We start from the raw sequence: 22880 nt of genomic DNA, 5'->3' as shown, positions 1-22880 counted from the left end.
TGGTCTAAAGCATTTGGACTCGTGAGATTTCTGTGACAGCATGGGCTTGAGAAAAACCAGGTAAAAGGAATCTGCTTCATCACTATACATCTCATTCAAAAGATGAGCACCATAGCAACGCTCTGATCCAAACTGAAATGCATTTTTAGTGCGTTGTATTGAATTTTGTCAACACAATCTCAAAGAGATTCAAAGTTTGGTACATTTCACAGTACTCACTCTGGAGCTTTGCAGAATGTGCAAACCAGACACTGCATTGCCTTGTTGGCAACAATATCCAGCAAGTGATACATACATTGCACAAGCTGTAGATCTTTTTCACAAATTCATCCATGGATTCATCCAAGTACAAAGAATAAGGGGAAATCTGCAATATCTTTGAGAAGCTCACATTTGAAGTGTGGTGCTAAAACAGAGTTGCTCACTGCTGTGTATTTAGTGCAATGCATTTTAAAAGCCCTAAACTGCTGTAAAGTCTGGCCCAATTACCCCACTGTGTGGCATGACACATATGTGGCAATCCTTCTTTTTTGGTCATCTTTTATTTCATTATCTCACAGGGCAGCAATGGTTAATGCTTGCATCTCTGTGTTAGGTGCAAAGCATGTTCAGTGTTTAACAGTTTTGGCATGGATCTTTAGTGCATTCAGGTGGTCTGTGATTGGGACATTGCAGTACTCCCTGTGGGATTTTGTTTTGTCTCCTCAAACAGACACAATCTACTCGGTTTCCCACGGTTTCTGGTACACTTTTGTGTATTTCCCTCAATTCTGCATTTTGGCTTGATAGCTAGCATGCATAGAAAAAAACACACGCTCTGGCAGCAGGGTTTGAAACTAGCAGCCTTAAAACTAAATGGACAGCTAACTCCAAATAGCCCCATAACTTTTCCCAGGCTCACTGAAACTGAAACAGAGAAGTCATGTGCTGGGATAATCTGTGTGTAAAACCTAAAGATAAGGGAAGACTGTACTCCCACGGCGAGCATTATTTATGACTTCAGCTTAGCCAGCTTCGACCCTGGACATCTGGTGGACGGCCAAATGTGGACATAAACACAGAGCACAGTTATCCCCAACACTGAGGAAGATGAGCACATTAGTCATAGAACTTCAGTCTCTGCGGAGAGAAAAACAGCAGCAGGCGAGGAAGGAGGGGCGGGCAGGGAGGATAGAGATAAATCAGTTGTATGACAGAAAGCTTTGGTCAAAAAGCTGCCAGAGTTCAGCAGAGTTCCTCGCTCCAGTTATGGAGACCTTAGAGGGAACTGAACTCTGCTTTCCACAACTCCTCAACACCTCCTGCAGGAAGCCAGTGCGTCCTCACTTTGAGGCCATGCTGATTTACGTTCTGCTGTCCTCCATCTCTCTGCTCACTGCAGCTCTTAACCTGCTGGTCATCATCTCTATCTCCCACTTCAAGTAGCCAAATATTTCATTAATTTCTGAAAATGGTAGATAGTAATATAAAGTATCGCCTGCTCTTAAACTGTGAGGAAAATAGTCATTTTTCCAAACATTGTATTTCAGTGCTTACTCTATTGATCCTATAAATTATGATACATTTATTGCTGGTCTTCCTCCTCAGGCAGCTCCACACCCCCACCAACCTCCTCCTCCTCTCTCTGGCTGTCTCAGATTTCTTCGTGGGCCTCCTCATGGTCTGTCAAATTATGCTCATAGACGGCTGCTGGTTTCTCGGTGACTTCATGTGTGCTCTGTATCAGTATATAGCATACATTATTACCTCTGCCTCAGTAGGAACCATGGTGATTATATCTGTTGACCGCTATGTGGCTATTTGTCATCCTCTGCATTACTCCACCGAAATCACACAAAAAAGAGCTCAAGTCTGTGTTTCTCTGTGTTGGATATGTTCTGTAATCTTTCAAAGTCTGATTCTGAAGGATATCCTGAAACAACCAGGCAGATATAACTCCTGCTTTGGAGAGTGTATATTTTTCATTAACTACATTGCTGGAATTGCAGATGTTATTTTTTCCTTCATTGTTCCCATTACTGTTATTGTTGTTCTGTATATGAGAGTATTCGTGGTGGCTGTATCTCAGGCTCGTGCCATGCGGTCTCATATTGCAGCTGTCACACTCCAGCAATCAGTGAAAGTAACTCCTAAAAAATCTGAAATGAAAGCAGCCAGGACTCTTGGTGTTGTTGTTGTTTTGTTTCTAATATGTCTCTGTCCATATTATTGTGTCGCTCTTACAGGCCAAGATAACTTGCTCAATGCTTCATCTGCTGCCTTTGTAATATGTTTGTTCTATTTTAATTCCTGTCTAAACCCTGTGATCTATGCCCTTTTTTATCCCTGGTTTAGAAAAACAGTTAAGCTCATTGTTACACTTAAGATACTGCAGCCTGACTCCTGTGAGGCCAGCATACTGTAGAGAGTCTCTGCATTGTGCCTGAAATTAGACCCTCAGCATGAACAGAAAAATGTACTTGGCCATGGTGATGAATAATGGAATAATACAGATCATATACTGCATGTGTCTTTACATTGTGTATGTTATAATATAATATTCTCCAAGAATGACTGTTTTAATTTTCACTGCAACAGTGAAGCTACTTATGGTTTGTTCATTTTCATTTATTTTGGACAAAACACCACCTCTAAGATTTACTGTGCAGTCTGTAAGTATCAGGACAGTGACTTCTTTTTGTGCTGGCTGTGTGCAGGCTATGCGTGAGCAGTGGTAAAGGACCTCAGGCCCTTCAGAGTCGTCCTGCCTAATGCCTGTCCATTTTCCCTCATTTACCTCTGGCTAATACTGCCACCTTGTGGGAATTCAATACAGGTAATGTTCATACTGGTTTAAATAAACAATTTGATAGTATTTCCCATCTTTGCTGAACAAGAGTTTTTAAAGGCTTGTCCCATATAAATGCCTGTCCCAAATATAGGCAGTTGAGTTGAGTTCAGTGATTGAAGCAACTAAAAGCCCGGGCTATTAATAGAAGTTTTATGGTATTCAGGGAAGTTTTGTTATGTTACACACATTCACGCCTGGAAGCTGCCTAGAACAACCACAGTCTGCTGGACACTGAGCAGCGGTTGAGGTTAAGGGCCTTGCTCAGGGGCACCTCAGTGGTGGTGATGAGGAAGGGTCAAGCACTGCTTTTTCACTTTCCCCACTCAGATTTATCCTTCCGGTCCGGGGATTGAGCTGATGACCTTCTGGTCAAAATCTCACTTCTCGCTTTAATAAAGTGAAGCCACAATTTTGAGCATTCTTTGATCATCTTTCACTACTGTTGTGACGTTAGCCATGCATGCTCGTATCTAAACAAATCGACACACTGGTTGATGCATGTCATAGACAGGTCCTGGCAGATGGCCACATCCTTGCACATTAGTAGCCTTTGTTAAATAATAGCCAATAATAAAGGGATATCGCTGCACTGATAAGCAGAACCAAAATTAAACTTTTTACCCGGTTCTTGGCATTTTGGATTCGGTTCTGATTTGGAATGTTTCCCAACCCTAATAATACATTAATTACATCCTGCCATGAACTATTCGGACTAAACATTCCACACAGTATTATGCTGAGGTACATTTCTCTCATTTTAGATCAGATTCACTCTTTTACTCTACATGATTCAGTGAGCAGGGCTTCTCTCACACATCTATGAACTTACAACAAAGTATATGTTGTTACTGTTCATATTTGACAACGTTTTAGTGTGTTTGTTTAAAGGTAGATTTCTACCATCACCCAGTGTCCAACCTCAAAACCCATAGGCTATCGTCCGACAACGATTTAGCCTCTGGGGGAAACAGCCAATGTTTTGGGGCTTCCGGAGTAGCCAGGGGATAAAGGATAACAAATAACGGATATCTGGGCCTCTTATGTGTGCCGGTCATTGTTTACAGTCCGATTAGCAATCTTTGAACCCGTTTAATGCTGATACATTTTTAAAAAGCTAATAAAAAGCTGACCTCTAGGGTTCCGAGATTGATAAAAAACTAAATCGTCGTCAGACGATAGCTGATGGGTTCCGAGATTACATTTCGGCAATGCATTCCACTTCTTTTCCTCTCCACGTGGACTCTTTACCTGCATGCAACCAAAGCCCTCTCAAATGTGATTGGTCAATATACTCAGACTACAAACGGACTACAAATAGAAACCAGAACGCTTCTGATACCAAAATCTTGTTCCTTGCCTACAGATTCTGTATTGATATGCAGGGGGAGCGTCAGTGGACAATAATAATGACAATAATAGTAACAGAGCCACTAACAACAACTGTAGTAACAGTTGTCAAGCAGGAACACGGGGGCAGTAGGTGGCCCACAACCACAGACCCAGTCTCTGCAGCTCCAGAGCTAGAAATACCTGCTGAAAGCGACAGGAGAGAGGAGAGAGACGAGAAAGCACAAAACTACGGGAGAGGGAAGATGTAGCATTAGTAACATGCAGTAATGTGAAAAAAATGCATACAGATGGAGATGGAGAGGAGGAGAGAGGAAAGAGGTGTATCATGGGAAGTCTCCTGGCAGTCTAGGCCTATAGCAGCATAACTAAGTGATGGTTCAGGCCTCACCCAAGCCAGCCCTAACTATAAGCTTTATCGAAGAGGAAAGTCTTAAGTCTACTCTTAAATGTGGAGATGGTGTCTGCCTCCCGAACCCAAACTGGGACCTGATTCCACAGGAGAGGAGCTTGATAACTGAAGGCTCTGGCTCCCATTCTACTTTTGGAGACTCTAAGAACCACAAGTAACCCTGCATTCTGGGAGTGCATGGGGCAATAAGGTACTATGAGCTCTTTAAGATACAATGGTACCTGACTATTAAGAGCTTTGTAGGTGAGGATTTTAAATTATATTCTGGATTCTTGTCAGTACACATGCCACAGCTGGATCAACTGAAGAGTCTTAAGGGACTTATTCGGGCAGCCTGATAATAAGGAATTGCAATAGTCCAGTCTAGAAGTAACAAATGCATGGACTAGTATCATTTTGAGACAGGATGTGCCTGATTTTTTGCTATTATATAGGTGAAAGAAGGCAGTCCTTGAAGTTTGTTTTATGTGGGAGTTAAAGGATAAATCCTGATCAAAGATAACTCCGGTTCCTTACGGTGGACCAGGAGGCCAGGGCAATGCCATCTAGAGCAACTATATCTTTAGATAATGTGTCTTGGTGGTGTTTGAGGCCAATAACCTTTTTCAGAGTTTAACATCAGTTAATAGACAATAGGTGAGAGAGTGGGCGGGGAAGGTCAGGCAGCGCAGAAGGGAGTGGCTAGATGTGAGTGGGACTGTCATAGTTAGCCACATCTGTCTCCTTATCCTTGTGTGCTCTAGTGTGCTCTCCTCTCCCTGTGTTCCTTGTCTGTCCTGTATTCGTCACTGGGTGTGTGTGTGTGTGTTCAATACCAACTGGCTCCCCTGAGTGGAATGCAGCCATCGTTACTCTTATTAATTACACCTGTGATTTTCCTGCTATGATGTGTCAGAATGTCTGCTGTGAAAAGGTTCTACTGGGTAGAGCCACCATTGATACCTGAGCAAAAGTGGTAGAGCAAGGTGAGACAGTTGCAGCGAGTTGCTGCAAATATCTGAAACATTCAGGCATATCTAACTCCATCTACTAAAAAGTTGTTTTGTGGCTGTATGGAATGGCAAAATATTATTATTACTGTATTTTTTCCTGTGAAGTGGCAACGCTGAATAGATATTGCTTTTTTCACAACAGACATTTGGACAAAATCACAGGTGTTATTAATAACATTAACAAGGGCTCTGGTCTATTCAAATGTCCCTGTAAGCCATGATAGTGTGACTGTGAACCAGCATACAAAACCAGGAACCTGAAACTGAAGCAACCGAATGGAATTCAGCCCTCACTAATTTAATTTACACATGTGCTTTTCCTACTATAACATGTCAAAATGTCTCCTGTGGAAATAGGCCTATTTGGTCTCCTGAGCATCAGGATAATTCCTGTTAATCTAGTTGTTTTCGTCACCTGTGCTTGCTGCTCCTTGGTGAGGTGAGACCTCCCAGCTGTGGGCTGATGCCTGTAATATTGGTGCTGCTGATTTGTTACAAGCATATGGACGAGGTGTCATATGAGTTACTTTTCACATCCTCCTGACGTTATTGTTGCTGATGCCCTGACTTTTTTGGTTAATAAATCTTCAACATATTTGGTCTCTTTAAAATAAAAAATTAAAAATTAAAAACAATTTTATTTACAGGAGTTTTGCAGGACTTCTAACTATGTTTAGTTAAAATGTATTCTTATTTCAGATTGTATCTATTTGAATAATATACAACATTACATCTGATACTGTTACCTTGATTATTATGGGTGAACACTTTTTAAGCTTTCATTTTGCGTGCTACAGTGTACTAGAGGATATATGAGATTTTAAATATAATTAATGAACCCAGATTATTTGAGGGTGAAATAATGTCTAGGCATCTAGGTTTTAATTGGTTATGCAAAAATATAAACAATGTGAACAAAGCAGAAATCTCTTGTTTGTGTCTATATCTTGTGTCTATTTCCTAAGAATATCAGAAATTAAAAATCCATGTTAATAAATATATGGATGATAATAAATATGAAAATGTTAATAAAATTATGTATTCATTACATATCATCAGTACACTACACAGTGTGTGATTAATGTCTCTTGTTAAGTCCTTATTTAATTTAGTGAACCTAAGATATTGATATCGTTTCACCATCTGGCACCTGATTACTTTGCTGAGCTCATGACCCCCATAAATGCTCTGGCATAGTTGACTTACTTTAAGAATCTTAGATCAGTCAGCTCAATAACATCATTTCAGTTCCTTTTGAAAACCTGTTTTTATAAAAAGGCTTTCATATAACCTTAATTAAAATTCTGTTTTTAATATACAGTTTTACATTGCTTGTGTAGACTACTACAGAATTATTGCCTCTGCTCTGCTTTTTATTGTTTCAATGACCTTACAGTGTGCATCTTTTATTTCTAAAGCACTTTGTAACTCTGTTAAAAATATTTTAATGCTATAAAATAAAATATTTTTCTTCTTCTTCTTTGTCTTCTTCTTACTATTATTATTATTGAACATTTGTTACTGTCTGCTTTAACAGTTGGTACCTGACTGGTACCTGAGGCAAACACAGCTTTAAAATGTAATACTTCCGTATCAAAGTTAATGAACATTACCATTTACCATCCTTTTGTAATATAATAAGCCATTTTTAAGATCCTTATTCATTTACAGTATGACTAACCAGTGCTATTAGTAGCTACACTGTTTACATTTTTTTCAGACAGAAAAGACTAACTGATAGTGTCTGTCATTGTTTTGGAAAAAAATACACATGTAAAGTTTAATTTACAGCTTAGATGAAGCAGCGTCACATTAATGGTGCTAGTAAGTATCACTCCAATGCACATAATATTGACGTATATTTCACTGGTGAAAATAAACAACGGAGGGATAGAAATTATGGAAATCTGACAATGAACAGGCTCACGGAGACCGAATCAAAACATGAAAGGTATCTTTTTTTAGTTTTCTCACATATACACATACATTTTGTATTTCACTAACTCAACCACATGAAGAAATTATTTCTCTTCATAGAAAATGTCACATTTCAGTTACCTAACAAAATTGCTATATAGTATGTTGGCCTCAAAAATGGCAACAGCATTTCTTTATTTGTCACACTTTTTCTACAGTATGTTGGTTTCACAGGAGTCAGCCTGTAGTATCTTAAGTGTAACAATGAGTTTAATAGATTTTCTGAACCATGGGTAGAAAAAAGCATAGATCATAGGGTTTAGAAAGGAATTTAAATAGAACAGAAATAGTACAATGGCAGCAGATGAAACACTAAGGAATGTGTCCTGGCCTGTAAGGGCAACACAAAAAAACGGGCAGGTACATATTAGAAACACGACAATAACAACACCGAGAGTCCCAGCTGCTTTTATCTCAGATTTTTTAGCAGTTGCTTTCACTGAACCCTGGAGAGTGACAGCTGCAATATGAGACCGCATGGCACGAGCCTGAGACACAGCCACCACTAACACTCTCATGTACAGAACTATGAGGACAGTGACAGGACCAATAAAGGACACAAAAAGATCTGCAAGTCCCGAAATATAATGAATAACCACCACACACTCTCCATAGCAGGAATTATACCTGCCTGGTTGTTCCAGGTTATCCTTCAGCAGCACACTGTGAAAGAGAGCAGAACCCATCCAACACAGAAAATTACAGATCTTAACTCTTTTATGAGTGACTTTGCTGGAGTAATGTAGAGGGTCACAAATAGCCACATAGCGATCAACCGATATAAGCACCATGGTTCCTATTGAGGCAGAGGTAATAATATAGTAAAAAACATAATACAGAATACACACGAGGTCGCCGAGGAACCAGCAGCCATCTATGAGGACAATGTGGAAGAACATGAGGAAACCCACGAAGAAATCTGAGACAGCCAGAGAAAGGAGGAGGAGGTTGGTGGGGCTGTGGAGCTGCCTGGAAAAATAAGAAAACAACATACTTATAATTATTTGTAGTATCAATTATCATTTCAGCAGATAGCGATGTCTGAAACACAAAAACATTATTTAGAAACAAGAAATTTTTCCTTCACAGTCTGATATCTGGCATTTATTTCTCCACAGCTACCACTTTTATAAATTGATAAAATATTTGTCTACTTACTTGTAGTGTGAGATGGAGATGATGACCAGCAGGTTGAGAATCACAGTGAGCAGAGAGATGGAGAACAGTATAATGTAAGTGACCATGGATACAGAGTAAGGATGCACGTTCTTCTTGCAGGAGGAGTTGATAAGTTGTGGAAAGCAGAGTTCATCTTCAAGGGTTTTCATCATCAGAAACAGGAGGAGATGAGAAGCTGCTAAGCTCTGTCAGATTTCTGCCTGAAGCCCTCTGTCATACAAATAATTTATCTATTTTCTTCCTCCACATCCCTCCTCCCTCTCTCCCTCTGGTGAATTTTTTTTCAGTAGCAGTAACTGTTACTTCTCCCTTCTTTAATCACTTTTCCATTTGTCTTCAGTCTTTTCCCACTATTTCATCTTCCCTTCCCTTATTCTCCTTTCTGTCTCCAAAGACAATTTCCACATTGCTCTGGATTGGGGAACACCAAAGCACAACACTACCACAGCTGTCTTTTTTAGGACAGCCATGACCAGGACATGAAGGTGGGGGCAGTAAAGTTTCTGGTAACTATTATGCCATGAATGTGGATAAACTCATGATATATGGATATGTTCAAACTTCTTGCAATAAAGGGCTTTAACTTGATAGGTTCCATGTTCTGTTGTGTGTCATTGAGGATGGTGGTTTGGGCCTTACCTTCTGTTTCAGAGTTGGATGTAAGTTGCGCCACTTCATTCCCCTAGTAACTAAATTGGTTACTAGGAGAGAGAAATGGTTAAAGGTAAACTGAAATACAAAATTAAAGCACTGTTTATGTTAACACAGTTTTATGAATGAAAGTTTACCCGGAACAACTGCCCCGAAGTCAATTAGCCTTCAGCCTTGATCCTCATGTTCAGTGTCAACTCTGCCCAATAATAATAATAAACTTTATTTATAGAGCACTTACAAAGTGCTTCACAGAGAGAGGAATAAAATACCACAGTGAATGATAAAATATATGAAGGGCAAAAACAAAGAAAGAATAATTAAAAAAAACATTCAAATAAAACATACAGCTCAGATAATAGCAGACTCTGCTTTCCGATGAAAATGCGATTTGAGAAGAAGGGGACACTGACTCAGACAACCTAATTTCTTCGGGCAGGTTGTTGCAGAGCCTCGGGACCCTCTGGGGAGTTGTGTCCATCTTAGTTTTCATCTTGGACTCAGGAAGAGAAAGGAGACCCCTGCCCAAATATCTAAAACCACGTAAAGGTTCACAAGGGATTAAAAGGTCTAAAATATAATCTGGAGCCAGGTCATGAAGAGCCTTAAAAGTAATCAATAAGATCTTAAAATCAATCGTAAAACACTGACAACAACAACAGGGAGCCAGTGTTAAGAGGTTAAAACGGGTGTGATATGATCATACCTCTTGGTCCTGATTAAAAGCCTAGCAACCTACAATAATGAAGGCATGAGGAGATAAAAGCATGCATCACCAAAATTGTGATCATATTTTTTCAATATTTCTGAGCTGATAAAAATATGATTGGACAAGCTTAGTGATATGTTGCTCAAAACAAATTGCTATCAAACAGGACACCAAGATTTTTTGCAACAGGCTTGATATGCTATGACAGGCCAGTGGATGGCAGTAGTTGTTTATTGATATGTTGGGGCCCAATGACAAGGATTTTTGTTTTATTTGAGTTGAAGAAAATTTATCGACATCCAGTTTTTCCAGACAGGCAGTCTTGCAGAGAACTCAGCATACTAAGGTCAGTGGGGCTTGACAGGGAGGTACAACTGTGTGTCATCTGCATAACAATGAAAAGAAATCCCATGTCTATGGATGACTTCACCCAAGGGGAGCAGATATAAAGGAGACCAGTATTGGTCCCAGAATTGAACTTTGAGGCACACCATAATTGATATGAGAAAAGGATGACAAGGATGTTTATTAATAGCGACACAGAACTTCCTATTGGACAAATAAGATGAGAACCAGTCTAGTGCAGTGCCAGATATGCCCACTCAGTCTATCTAAAAGAATGCCATGATCAATAGTGTCGAAGGACTTAAGTCCAGCAGCACAAGAATTGAACGCATGCCTGCGTTGGCATTCATTAAAAGGTCATTAGTGACTTTGAGAAGGGCTGTCTCAGTGCTGTGGTACTGACGAAAACCAGATTGAAACTTTTCAAAAGGTACTATTATTTTCCACAGCAACAAGAAGCTGCTTAGAAAGAATTTTTTTGAGAACCTTGGAAATAAAGTTTAGAGATCGGACGATAATTATCCAGGAGGGTAGGATCAATCCCAGGTTGCTTTTTTTTTTGGACTGGTTGAACACAAACAGTTTTAAAGTAATCTGGGACACAGCCAGTAGACAGCGAGAAGTTCAAGATATATATCAAATGGGATGAATACAAGGCAACCCCGACGCCAACTACAACGGCTAAGTGAAGTACCATCAGAAAGTCTCCTAGAAGATGTGAATGCAGCATTGAGAGCGATCCCTACCACAACCATCACTGAAACCAATGAGCTGATATATGCCTCAGCAGCAGTGAGCCTAGAGATGCTTGGCTACAAGAGCAACCATGGGAGCCATGAGAGACAATACCCACCATGGAAACGAAGGTTGGAGGCAAAAATCAAGGAGGCCCGGAGAGAAGTGAGCCAACTGACAGTGGCTGAGAGAGGTGCAATGAGAAAGCAAGTACCCAAGAAGTACAACCAGATGCCCATACCTGAAGCACTCGAAACTGCCAAACAAAGACTCCAAGCCTTGGCTAGCCGCCTAAAAAGATACACGAGAGATAATGAAGCCAGAAGAATAAACCGGCTGTTCACAACTCAACCTGCGAAAGTGTACGCTCAATGGCAGGGTAATAACAGCAGAGCAGACCCACCAAGGCTGGAAACGGAACAGTACTGGAAAAGTATATGGGAAAGGGAGGCATCACACAACAGCGATGCACAGTGGCTGGCCGCCCTGAGAAAGGACCACAGCAACCTCCCTGAACAGAATCCAGTCACCATCACAGCGGCAGACATCCAAGAAAAAGTCTCAGGTATGAAGAACTGGACAGCACCGGGCCCTGACAGGATCCACACCTACTGGCTAAAGAAGCTCACTGCACTCCATGAGCGCCTAGCAGCACAAATGAACCAGCTGCTAAGAGATGGGACGCACCCTGAATGGCTTACCGAAGGGCGCACAATCCTGATCCTGAAGGATCCCGCAAAGGGTACAGTCCCATCCAACTATCGGCCAATAACCTGTCTCTCCACAACATGGAAGCTCATGTCAGGCATCATCGCGGCTAAGATAAGTGGACACATGGATCAATACATGAGCAAAGCACAGAAGGGCATTGGCAGAGGAACCAGAGGAGCCAAACACCAACTCCTGGTTGACAGAACAGTCACCCAAGACTGCAGAGCCCGACACACCAACCTGTGCACTGCCTGGATTGATTACAAGAAAGCATATGACTCAATGCCGCACACATGGATCACTGAATGCTTAGAGATGTACAACATCAACAGGACTCTAAGAGACTTCATTGCGAACTCGATGAGGCTGTGGAAAACCACCCTTGAGGCCAATGGCAAGCCACTTGCACAAGTATCCATCAAATGTGGCATATACCAAGGAGATGCTCTGTCCCCACTGCTGTTCTGCATAGGACTGAACCCCTCAGCCAAATAATCAACAAGACTGGCTATGGATACCGACTCAGGAACGGGGCCACCATCAGTCACCTCCTCTACATGGATGACATCAAGCTATACGCTAAGAGCGAGCGGGACATCGACTCACTGATCCACACCACCAGGATCTACAGCTCTGACATTGGGATGTCATTCGGGCTTGAGAAGTGCAGTCCACACAGAAGGGGTCTCACTCCCAGAAGGAACAATAGCAGACATTGAGGATGGTTACAAGTACCTTGGAATACCACAGGCAAATGGCAACCTCGAAGAGGCAACAAGGAAGACGGCAACGGCCAAATACCTCCAACGAGTAAGGCAAGTCCTAAGAAGTCAGCTCAATGGCAAGAACAAGGCCCAGGCAATAAACAGCTACGCCCTGCCAGTGATCAGATACCCTGCGGGAATAATAAGGTGGCCAAAGGAGGAGATACAGACCACAGACGTTAAGACGCGAAAGCTCCTCACCATGCATGGAGGGTTCCATCCCAAATCCAGCACCCTGAGACTGTACGCTAGCCGTAAGGAAGGCGGCCGTGGACTAGTGAGTGTGAGAGCCACTATCCAGGATGAAACATCCACGATCCACAAGTACATCCAAGATAAGGCCCCAACAGATGACATGCTCAGGGAATGTCTCAGGCAATGGGGAACAGAGGAAGACGTGTTGGAGGAAGGATCATCATGGGAGGACAAACCCCTACATGGGATGTACCACCGGAACATAACTGAAGTGGCTGATATCAAGAAGTCCAACCAATGGCTAGAGCGGGCTGGATTGAAGGACAGCACAGAGGCACTCATCATGGCTGCACAGGAGCAGGCCCTGAGCACCAGAGCAATAGAGGCCCAGATCTACCACACCAGACAAGACTCAAGGTGTAGGCTGTGCAAAGAGGCCCCTGAGACAATCCAGCACATAACTGCAGGGTGTAAGATGCTGGCAGGAAAAGCATACATGGAGCGCCATAACCAAGTAGCTGGCATAGTGTACAGGAACATCTGCACTGAGTATGGACTGGAAACCCCGAGGTCAAAGTGGGAAACACCTCCAAAGGTGGTAGAGAATGATCGAGCCAAGATCCTGTGGGACTTCCAGATCCAGACTGACAGAATGGTAATGGCGAACCAGCCTGACATCGTGGTGGTTGACAAACAGCAGAGGAAAGCCGTTGTGGTTGACGTGGCAATACCAAGTGATGGCAACATCAGGAAAAAGGAACATGAGAAATTAGAGAAGTACCAAGGGCTCAGAGAAGAGCTGGAGAAGGCCTGGAAGGTGAAGGCAACAGTGGTACCCGTGGTCATCGGAGCACTCGGGGCAGTGACCCCCAAACTGGAGGAGTGGCTACAGCAGATCCCTGGAAGAACACCAGACATCTCGGTCCAGAAGAGTGCAGTACTGGGAACAGCAAAGATACTGCGCAGAACCCTCAAGCTCCCAGGCCTCTGGTAGAGGACCCGAGCTCGAAGGACGAGACCACCCGCGGAGGGTGAAGGACAAAGTTTTTTTTTTTTATAAAGTACCCAGCTGGCTAAAGGGCCTTTTAATCTTTAGATCTATGCAGTACTTCTGCAAGCCATACTCTGTATTTCATCTTTTCCAAAATATAAATAAGATTCAGAACTTGGGCACTGACATGAACCAGAACAATGTGTCTTTCAGTCTATGGGTGATTTGCACATGCAGGACGTGGAGCTGAGGGAGAGCATTCAAAGTCACACCTAAAGGGTGTCACAGCCTATCATGGTCTCACCAGCCTGTAATCACCCACACCTGCTCCCATTTACACTCCTGCTCTCAATTAGCCCCAATCACAGCCAGTATATAAACACACCACTCACCTCATTCAGTATCTGACCTCGTTTGCGTCTAGGACTCTGCTTGCCCTATAACACAAGTTCTCTTTGTGCTAGTTTTGAGTGCTTTCCCCCATTTCCAGTGTGTCTCCGGTCTCCTCTCTCTCTCTTACCTCCAGTTACTTCCCTACACTCAGTTCCCCTATCCTAACCCTCTCCACTCCTGTCTGTCACAAAATAAAGTTCATTCCTGTCACCCTCGGTGTCCCCCGCCTGTCTGTAAACAGTAACAAAGGGCATGTGACAAGGCCTATTGAACAACAGGCATTAGAAAGTCGAGACACTGATTGTGAAATGATACTCAGGACTTGGGTCAGTATTCCGTATTGAAATATGTACATTATAAATTGTTAAATGACATACTGGTCAATATATTAAACTTGTGTAGGTATCTGGTTGTTTTTTATGTTTAAACAGAGGCAGAGCAGAAAACTGAAGATTCATGAAAAGATATTCCATCGGCTTGCAGAGATTTCTCATAATGGTAAAGCCGGGAGAACGGGATCAGAATACACTAACTTTGTCTATCCCAGTCGATGAGACTGTTCATGGTTCAGAACAGGCCAACATGGATGGTCAAGAAAAAAGACTGAGGATACTTTAAAAAAACATTCCAAAAAAACAGCAAGCCTCAAAGAACATTACTTCATGGACTAAAGGAGAATTTGTGTTTAATGCCAATATTAAGAAAGGTTTGCATGTGTATGACTTGATAAGAAATGTGACTGCTGCTCACAATGTGCCCGACAGTCACTGGCCTTCAGGATGGAACTAATCTTTAAATCATTAAAGTTGTTTTTAAAGCGTGTTGCATAGACTCTCAATTTCTATTAAGGAAGCCAGAAAATTAATTGTTTTAGGAAGTTGATTGCTGGCAAATACTCCTAAAAAGATACTTTGTTTCACCTACTTATCAAGAATTTGACAATTCTATTGTATTCATATTAGTTATTTAAAATTAGAAAAAGTCAATGAGAACTTGACGTATTGACGATATCTCAATTATAGAATCAAATGTAGCATAGATTACTGCATTTACTGGATTATTGCAATGGAGTCCTGTCCTGGCAAAGATCTGCAACGCTGCATCTATGGACACTTTCAAAAAACTCCTGAAAACCTACCGATTCCCCAAGGCCCACTTAGTTAATTCTGTTAATCCCTGGCAAATATTGCTATTATTTTCTGTTATTGTGTTACTTGTTTTGTCTGCCTCCATGTGTATAAAGCGCCCTTGGGTCCCTTGAAAGGCATTATGAAAATGCAAGCTATTATTATACTTAACGTGTGCTGGGCGAGTGAAATGTTTTGCATTTAATTTGCCTCTGGACACTAAACAACTCTGAGTGTAGCCCATTAGATGCTGCTAATGGCTGTATACCGCTGTGGCTTTACCGTGAGTTTTCACACCTGCTTTCATTAGTGTCAAATGATGACATCAAAGGTAAGAAAAAAACTTGAACAACACAACATGATGCAAGTTCCTTGCATCAAAACATGATGCAATCATTGCTTAAGAAACAAATGACTTATCAAGGTAAACATATTTTCAGTGGAGATGTTTGTGATGCAACCTCGACACATCACCACATGATGCAATCATTGCTTCACAGGTCAGTTCACCCAAATCACAACAAAACATATTTCTCATTTACCACTAATGGTATCTAGTCATTCAAATAGTTTTGGTTTGATTTGCAGAGGTTTTGAGATGTCAGCCTAGTGCATCCCATTTTGTTTTTGGCACTGTCTTTCTGGATAATGCACAGAATTTGCTGTGAACAGTTTTCTAAGCATTGTGGACAGACCTCACTCTTAGCAGTTATAGTAGACACTTTTTCTTCAGTAGAAAGTAGTTCCTGATTAACCAGGACATGATGTGACACGAGATACATGTTGTAATTAGAGATGTCCTGAGCCAGTCCTAAGGATCTGTATGGGGGCAGATCCGGATATATTTTAATGGATCGATATTGGCTAAAATAAAGTTGATCAAAATTGGATCCTTTCTTTACTGTACTACTTTGTTTTGTCCACTTCATCCTGCTAGTGTTGCAGCGTGGCTCTCCTTTCTTTCACCTGAGAAATGTTGCCAAAGTAAGGCCGTTCGTTAGGAAAGCAAGATGCAGAGAAGTTGAATCATGCCTTCATTATTAGCACGTCGGATTATTGTAATGCACTCTGCGCTGGCCTACCAAAAAAGATGATTGGGAAACTTCAGCTAATTCAGAACTTGGTCGCCAGACTTTTAACAAAGACTATGAAAAGAGAGCACATTACTCCTGTTTTAGTAACCATGCACTTGCTGCCCATTTCTTTTAGAATTGATTTTAAAGTCATTTTTCTCATATACAAAGCTCTTAATGATATAGCACCTTTTTTTATATTTTAGACATTAACTACATATCAACCAACAGGAGCTCTTAGGTCCTCTGATGCTGGTATTTGAACTGTTTCTAAAGTAACCTATAAAATTAGGTTTTGTTTACACATACTGTAAAGAATTTTTATTTCATTTTTATCTTTTGTTTTTTGTTTTCAATGCCATACTGTAAAGCACTTTGAGCTGCGTTTCATGTATGAAAGGTGCTATACAAATAGTTTATATTATTATTTTCTTCTTCTTCTTCTTCTTCGATGCTAATTATCATTAGCAAATAGCAGTGTACAAAACATTCAGTGCTTTCACCGGTTAAAATGACAAAGGTGAATAAGTAGATAACAGGCCAAAATTAAACTTGTCAGGTTTGTGTGGTCTCTGTAGCCGGTGTCTGCACACAGCCAAAGATCGTCTGTGAGGGAAGAACCTCCACTCTCTATCACCACTGTACAATCAGAGTGGACAGAGTGTTTCTGTAGTTCCAACAAATCCAAAAGAGTGATATGTCTTCTCTCTAGCTGATCGCATCATACCTTGCCGTTTTTAGATATCTCAGACCTACCTTGTCAGTTCAGCTCAACATAGTCAGACTTAGTTCAACTTTTATTGATCTAACCCTGTGTAGTTTGCCATCCAGCAGCTTTTGTTGTTACATCAGTTGAACTTTATCAGCTTCAGCCTCAGCTGTACTTTGTCAAAGTCAGCTACATTTTGTGCACCTAAACTGTAGTATGTCAGTCAGCTCAATCATATCAGTTTGTTTTTTGGTTTACTAACATATTAGCATGCCTCTATCAGCATAAAACTCAATCAAAGTACAGCTGAAGCTGACAAAGTAGAACTAAGTAAGAGCGATCTTATTGGCTAACGTTAGCGACTCTATTCTGTTGGAGTGAGGAAGTTTACCTGAGATTACTTTCAACCTGCTGGTTATTGTCTCCATCTCCCAGAGAAGTGTCTCAGCATGTGCTAATATCCTGTATTTTTTTACAGACAGACGTGCCTTTGTGCTCTGATCAAAACATTGTGTTTGTTTAATAGGACTTTTGAATGTAAAGTGTTTACAGCAGCCACATCTGCAATTTTGTTACATTGTGGATCATTACTGCTTTTTTTTTTACTCAACCGCTACTGCTGGTGATAGTGTTCAAAATGATGATATTCTTTCACTACATGCAGCTTAATAGCCTTAGCTTTTAATCAGAAAAAATTCTCAACCTAAAAGGTAAATTTAAATGCCAAACAGTCCCGTTAACCAATGTGTTCCAGCCCAGGGCCTTCATCAGTGTTTTTACAAAATAAATAAAAGCATATCTAGCCTATACATACACACTGCAACTGTCTCCATTCAGACACTTTTGCAGTTAGAAAGTTCAAACATTCACTTGGCATCTAACTCTGGAGGTACCTGCGAAGGCCTCAGAAGTTCCTATTTCATTACGCAAGCCACAATTGGCCAGCAGTTGTGACGATGGACTCCAGAAGGGGGACATCCTCCCCCTACATATAGGACGGACATTATTGCTTGTTCAGACTACAGGCAAATCAGATTTGTTTCTCAAGTCAGATCTTTAAGACAGACTGCCTGCATTGTTATTTGAAAGTGATCAGGTCCAATTTGTGTGTCCAGACATCACCAACCTATCTGCATGGGTTGCTGTGGTAACAACGTAGGCATCAGTAACTACGTACGCTATGGATATCCATCATCTCGCCCTCCAAACAATTACGCTACGTCAAGTCGCAGTGCAGAACTCCTCCGTTGAACCAGACAAACTCAGGAACAGAGGACTTCTGCACCGTGACTTGACAGCGCACGTCATGGATTCTGCTCAGCTGCTCCATGGATGTATTTTTGGAGCATCCATGAGCCGCTCTGATGCACTTCCATCACTCTGGATTTGACGTCGTTGTTGTGTGTCGCGTTGCAAGTGACGCAAAAGACACTTAAAAAGTCCTATTTGAGTGGCCACAGCGCCCAGACTGAGACGCATCTGTAGAAATCCAAATGCGGCTTGGATCCAATTTGGAAAAAATTCACATTTCATGTGGTTTTTGGCTATCCCGACTTTCTAAAATCAATCTGGCTACAATCTGGATATGCCAAAAAACGGATCTGGGCTGGCAGTTTGAACAAAGCCCATGTCATTCTAAAAACTCTTTGGTGTTTAGCTTAACAGTCTACAGAGAAAGCTAACATCTCGGTTGCTGAGCGCTATCACCAACCAACTTAGTTGTAGTATACCGGTCCCTTCACCATAGTGTAAAGAATTGGAGACTTCAGGCTGTTGCCATGTAGCTATCTGACAAGTGGCTAAGCTGTCAACAAACAGTTGTCACAAAGCACCAGCAGCACACCAGATGCTACTTATAGCATCATAGCTACCAAAAGCCAATCTCAACTGTTGGCAAACAGCAGTCCCTATAAAGTGCAACAAGCTAGCCACCATGCTAGACAGTTGCTTTCACTGACTGGTTTGTGCCCAAACATCAGCCTCTACACTAACTAGCTACAACCAAGCTAACAACTACACTGGCCACCAAGCTGAAGTTGTTCCCAGCTCAAAGCTTTAGAAATTTTATTAACCCAGCAATACACTGCTGGTTACCTCACACAGTGCAGTCACCTTTGGCTATGGCTACCCAGCCTCCCAATGTGTCTGTTAATCCCCCACCACAGGTGTGCATCTGCAGATGTAAAATATTGGCCAAGAACACCCACGCAGTTTGCCGCCTGCCTCAGGCTGGAATGTGCCCTGGCAGCGTTAGCCTCATTGGGCTCGTACGAGCATTGCTCGTGTTGTACACTTAAAAACCTCCATCGCAGTTTAGCACACCATCCTAGCTTGGCTCAGCAGGAATGGTGGATAGCTTCGCAGATAGCGACTCCGGGAGCCTCATAGTGGGGTCTGTGGAGAAATTTGATGCTCTTCGTTTCGAGGGAGAGGATGTTGACTCTCTCCAGGTCTTTTCATCCGGCCAGGTTGCAAATCCACTGCTACTGGAAAGACAAGATGTCTACAAGATGTATGCAAATGCACCGCTGACATGCTGGGCATTCCCTGGCCCGCTGCACAGGCTGAAGCCCCCGTGTCCAGCTATGAAGGGAAAAGGCTACCCAGATCTAAGAGAGCGAAGAGTCAGCTCCTACCATTATTTACCTACCAGGTGGCCAAGAAACTGTTAAAAATTGCTTTAAGCATTAACTGCTGAAACTGTTATCACAACATTTCAAAACATTATCAGAATATTATTCAAATGTTAGAAAGAGTAGACGGAAAGATGGTTTGAGATTCAAAGAGACAGTGAGAAAAACAGAAAAAAAAAGAGAGCAGGTATACAGTACGGAGCTGTAGCGTGGAGGAGGCAAAGGGAGGAGAGGGATAAAAGAGCTGTGTGACAGAGAGTTCTGGCCAGAAAGCTGCCAGAGCTCAGCAGCTTCTCCTCTTTGGTGATGGAAACCTCAGAAGGAGCTGAACTCTGTTTTCCACAGCTAAACTCCTCCTGCAAGAAGCCTACACATGCTTACACTGAAGTCATGCTGATTTATTTTCTGCTTTCCTTCATTTCTTTGATCACCGTGGCTCTTAACCTCCTGGTCATCATCTCCATCTCCCACTTCAGGCAGATATAATAATCTAAAATGTTATAATTCTCTAAATAACTTGACCTATAAAAAGAAATTGTTTTGATTTGGTACATAAACTTTATCACACTTAGACACTAGAGCTATGTTGTGGTTGTTTGACAATCTAATTTACCGTGTGTAATAACAATGTTTTTTTGCCATTTCCCATTTAGACATGTTGCTGCATTACTCCATTTCAAGCAATCAATGCAATTATTTGTTATGATAGATGATTGGAAGATGTATAGTGATTGTATTCTCCCTCTCTAGGCAGCTCCACACCCCCACCAACCTCCTCATCCTCTCTCTGGCTGTCTTAGACCTTCTTGTGGGCCTCCTGCTGATGCCGGTTGAAATCATCTACTTAGAAGCATGCTGGTTTCTTGGTGACGGCCTGTGCACTGTCTATTATGTTGCAGACTACATCATTACCTCTGCCTCAGTAGCTAACATGGTGCTCATATCAGCTGACCGCTATATAGCTATTTGTGACCCTCTGCATTACCCCAACAAAGTCACTAAGAAAAGAACACAAATTTGTGTTTGTTTTTCTTGTGTTTGTTGTGTTTTCTATAGGATTCTCCTTTTAAATGACCACCTGGAAAAACCAGGCAGGTCTAACTCCTGTTTTGGAGAGTGTGTGGTTGTAATCCATTACATTGCAGGTGTTGTAGACCTTGTTTTCACATTTATCATACCCATTACTGTCATCATAGTTCTGTATATGAGAGTATTTCTGGTGGCTGTGTCTCAGGCTCGTGCAATGCGGTCTCATATTACAGCTTTAACAGCCCAACGTTCAGGGACTGTAACTGTGAAGAAAACTGAGATGAAAGCAGCCAGGACTCTTGGTATTGTTGTAGTTGTGTTTCTGTTTTGTTTCTGTCCATACTTTTACCCTGCTCTGTCCGGTGTAGACACTTCAGTCGATGCTTCATCTGCAATCTTTGACACCTGGCTGGCACATTTTAAATCCTGTTTGAACCCTGTCATCTATGCCTTTTTCTACCCTTGGTTCAGAAGATCTATTAAACTCATCCTGACACTTCAGATACTGAAGCCTGGCTCCCGTGATGTTAAAATACTATAGTGACACACAGGGCTGTTTAAGCTTTGTCTTTAAACTAAGATGTTCTTTATGAAAGGGCAAATAAAATATCTAGGATCAAGTAAAAACCTGTTGTTCTTTAATTGTATACTGCATATGTGTACATACATTAAACAATTCAAATATTAATCTCGGTCTCTATTAAACATTCTGGTATCAATTTTCATTACAGACATATGTATATACATACTGACATTTGTGTGTGAAACCTCAACAGGTCATGTGGCTTGTGATTAATATACTTTGATAAAAATAAATAATCACACAGTCCACTAAACAGAATCTTCAATGTAAGATCAAAAATTATCATTCTATTTGCATTTCAGTTGTTTTATAGTGATTGAATATATAATATATACAGCTTTGTTTAAGAAAATAATTTAACTCCATACCAGCTAAAGATACTGTAAGAGTATTCCAATAACATAAAATTAATTTGAAACATTAAGAGAACTAATACTGGGCCAGTGCTTTCCCCCAGATTACATGTTTATTGGTAAATAGGTCACTGCATGTGACTGATTTTCTCTGATCTCTCTCTATCTCTATCTCCATCGTTGACAATCAGGAATAGAACAGGAACAAATATAATATCACCATTTTAAACAACTTCAGGCCTAACAGCATGTGTTCTTCATGTTCATTGTATATGGTATTTCCATGATTAGCTCAAGCAGGAAAAATGCACTAATGCATTTCTCATTATCGGATTAGTTTTATACATTCATTCTAAAGATCTGAAATTTTCACATCTATTTTCAATTTAAAAACCAAAGCCTATTCTAACTTTTGTTTCATTTTTGGACAGGAGATTAGTGAGATTTCTGAACACTTATGAATTGTCAGGTGGAGATCTGCAGTTGTAGAAAGTACTGTAGACGCCATGGACACTAAGTTTTTATTCTATTGTTGTAATGTTTGATGCCACTAAAGTGCATCAAATTCACACTCGGAACTCTGACACCCAAAAAATGGCAGACAGTAAATATAGTGCAATTTAAAATAAATAGGGAAAGCGGGAGGGAGTAAATAGGACGCCAATGTAAAAAGCACAAAATTACCATTTATCCACTTTACTCCAAACCAAAATTATTAACCTGCTGGTGGTGCTAGAGGAAAAGTCAGGGCACCACCAAAGCATTAGGATAAAACATCTGGAAACAATTAATGTAAATATGAAATATTTGTGCCATTCCATAGATGTAAAGATAAGTGGAAACTCTGACATGTTGGTGGTACTAAATGTAAAGTCAGGGGATCACCAAAGTCAGTAGGATCCATCCTCTAGGGATCTTGAATATCTGTACCAAATTTCATAGCAATCCAGCCAGTAGTAGCAGTTGCAAGGCAGTAGGACCCATTATAGTGCTCTGGCTGCTCTGATAGAGCTACATTTATAATATATACAACTTTAAAAACGTCACTGTCTTTTAAACTAATATCTAAGACGCATACTAATGTTTTTGTATGCTGTATTCCAGTCAGCTGATGCCACACTATTTCTAATGACACCCTCTAA

General features: G+C 41.2%; 3 protein-coding genes across 6 annotated transcripts; 2 read left to right on the top strand and 1 right to left on the bottom strand.

Annotated features, from left to right (window-relative positions):
* Positions 1 to 1213: 1213 nt before the first annotated feature.
* LOC122886050 (trace amine-associated receptor 13c-like) lies at positions 1214 to 3232 on the top strand. 2 transcript variants are annotated; one of them, XM_044217918.1, is made up of 2 exons: positions 1214 to 1421; positions 1588 to 3232. In XM_044217918.1, the coding sequence occupies exons 1-2, from the start codon at positions 1249 to 1251 to the stop codon at positions 2402 to 2404; spliced, it is 990 nt and encodes a 329-aa protein (XP_044073853.1). In that variant the 5' UTR covers positions 1214 to 1248; the 3' UTR covers positions 2405 to 3232. The 2 variants fall into 2 exon arrangements, 1 of the variants encoding a protein (XP_044073853.1); XR_006380243.1 differs by having other exon boundaries at positions 1294 to 1490; positions 1588 to 1675.
* A 4007-nt stretch (positions 3233 to 7239) lies between these two features.
* LOC122886049 (trace amine-associated receptor 13c-like) lies at positions 7240 to 8976 on the bottom strand. Of its 2 annotated transcripts, XM_044217917.1 has the most exons (3): positions 8717 to 8976; positions 8407 to 8527; positions 8130 to 8221 (listed from the first exon to the last, which is right to left on the bottom strand). In XM_044217917.1, exons 1-3 carry the CDS (start codon positions 8887 to 8889, stop codon positions 8204 to 8206), a joined length of 312 nt encoding a protein of 103 aa, XP_044073852.1. In that variant the 5' UTR covers positions 8890 to 8976; the 3' UTR covers positions 8130 to 8203. The 2 variants fall into 2 exon arrangements, with proteins under 2 accessions (XP_044073851.1, XP_044073852.1); XM_044217916.1 differs by having other exon boundaries at positions 7240 to 8527; positions 8717 to 8971.
* An 11089-nt stretch (positions 8977 to 20065) lies between these two features.
* On the top strand, positions 20066 to 21490 carry LOC122885574 (trace amine-associated receptor 13c-like). Of its 2 annotated transcripts, none has more exons than XM_044216838.1 (2): positions 20066 to 20249; positions 20524 to 21490. In XM_044216838.1, exons 1-2 carry the CDS (start codon positions 20080 to 20082, stop codon positions 21341 to 21343), a joined length of 990 nt encoding a protein of 329 aa, XP_044072773.1. In that variant the 5' UTR covers positions 20066 to 20079; the 3' UTR covers positions 21344 to 21490. The 2 variants fall into 2 exon arrangements, with proteins under 2 accessions (XP_044072773.1, XP_044072774.1); XM_044216839.1 differs by having other exon boundaries at positions 20157 to 20270.
* The last annotated feature ends 1390 nt before the right edge of the window (positions 21491 to 22880 follow it).

The sequence above is a fragment of the Siniperca chuatsi genome, linkage group LG12, assembly GCF_020085105.1.
Source record: "Siniperca chuatsi isolate FFG_IHB_CAS linkage group LG12, ASM2008510v1, whole genome shotgun sequence".
NCBI classification, from domain to species: Eukaryota; Metazoa; Chordata; class Actinopteri; order Centrarchiformes; family Sinipercidae; genus Siniperca; species Siniperca chuatsi.
The sequence above is the reverse complement of the archived record's forward strand: the minus strand, read 5'-3'. Positions and strand labels throughout refer to the sequence as shown.

Excerpts from the sequence above, each read along its gene's own strand:
- LOC122885574 (XM_044216838.1), top strand. The coding sequence starts at position 20,080 with ATGGAAACCTCAGAAGGAGCTGAACTCTGTTTTCCACAGCTAAACTCC. Across the intron at positions 20,250-20,523 it reads ATCTCCATCTCCCACTTCAG|GCAGCTCCACACCCCCACCA; the intron begins GCAGATATAATA and ends CTCCCTCTCTAG.
- LOC122886050 (XM_044217918.1), top strand. The coding sequence starts at position 1,249 with ATGGAGACCTTAGAGGGAACTGAACTCTGCTTTCCACAACTCCTCAAC. Across the intron at positions 1,422-1,587 it reads ATCTCTATCTCCCACTTCAA|GCAGCTCCACACCCCCACCA; the intron begins GTAGCCAAATAT and ends CTTCCTCCTCAG.
- LOC122886049 (XM_044217916.1), bottom strand. The coding sequence starts at position 8,889 with ATGATGAAAACCCTTGAAGATGAACTCTGCTTTCCACAACTTATCAAC. Across the intron at positions 8,528-8,716 it reads ATCTCCATCTCACACTACAA|GCAGCTCCACAGCCCCACCA; the intron begins GTAAGTAGACAA and ends TTATTTTTCCAG.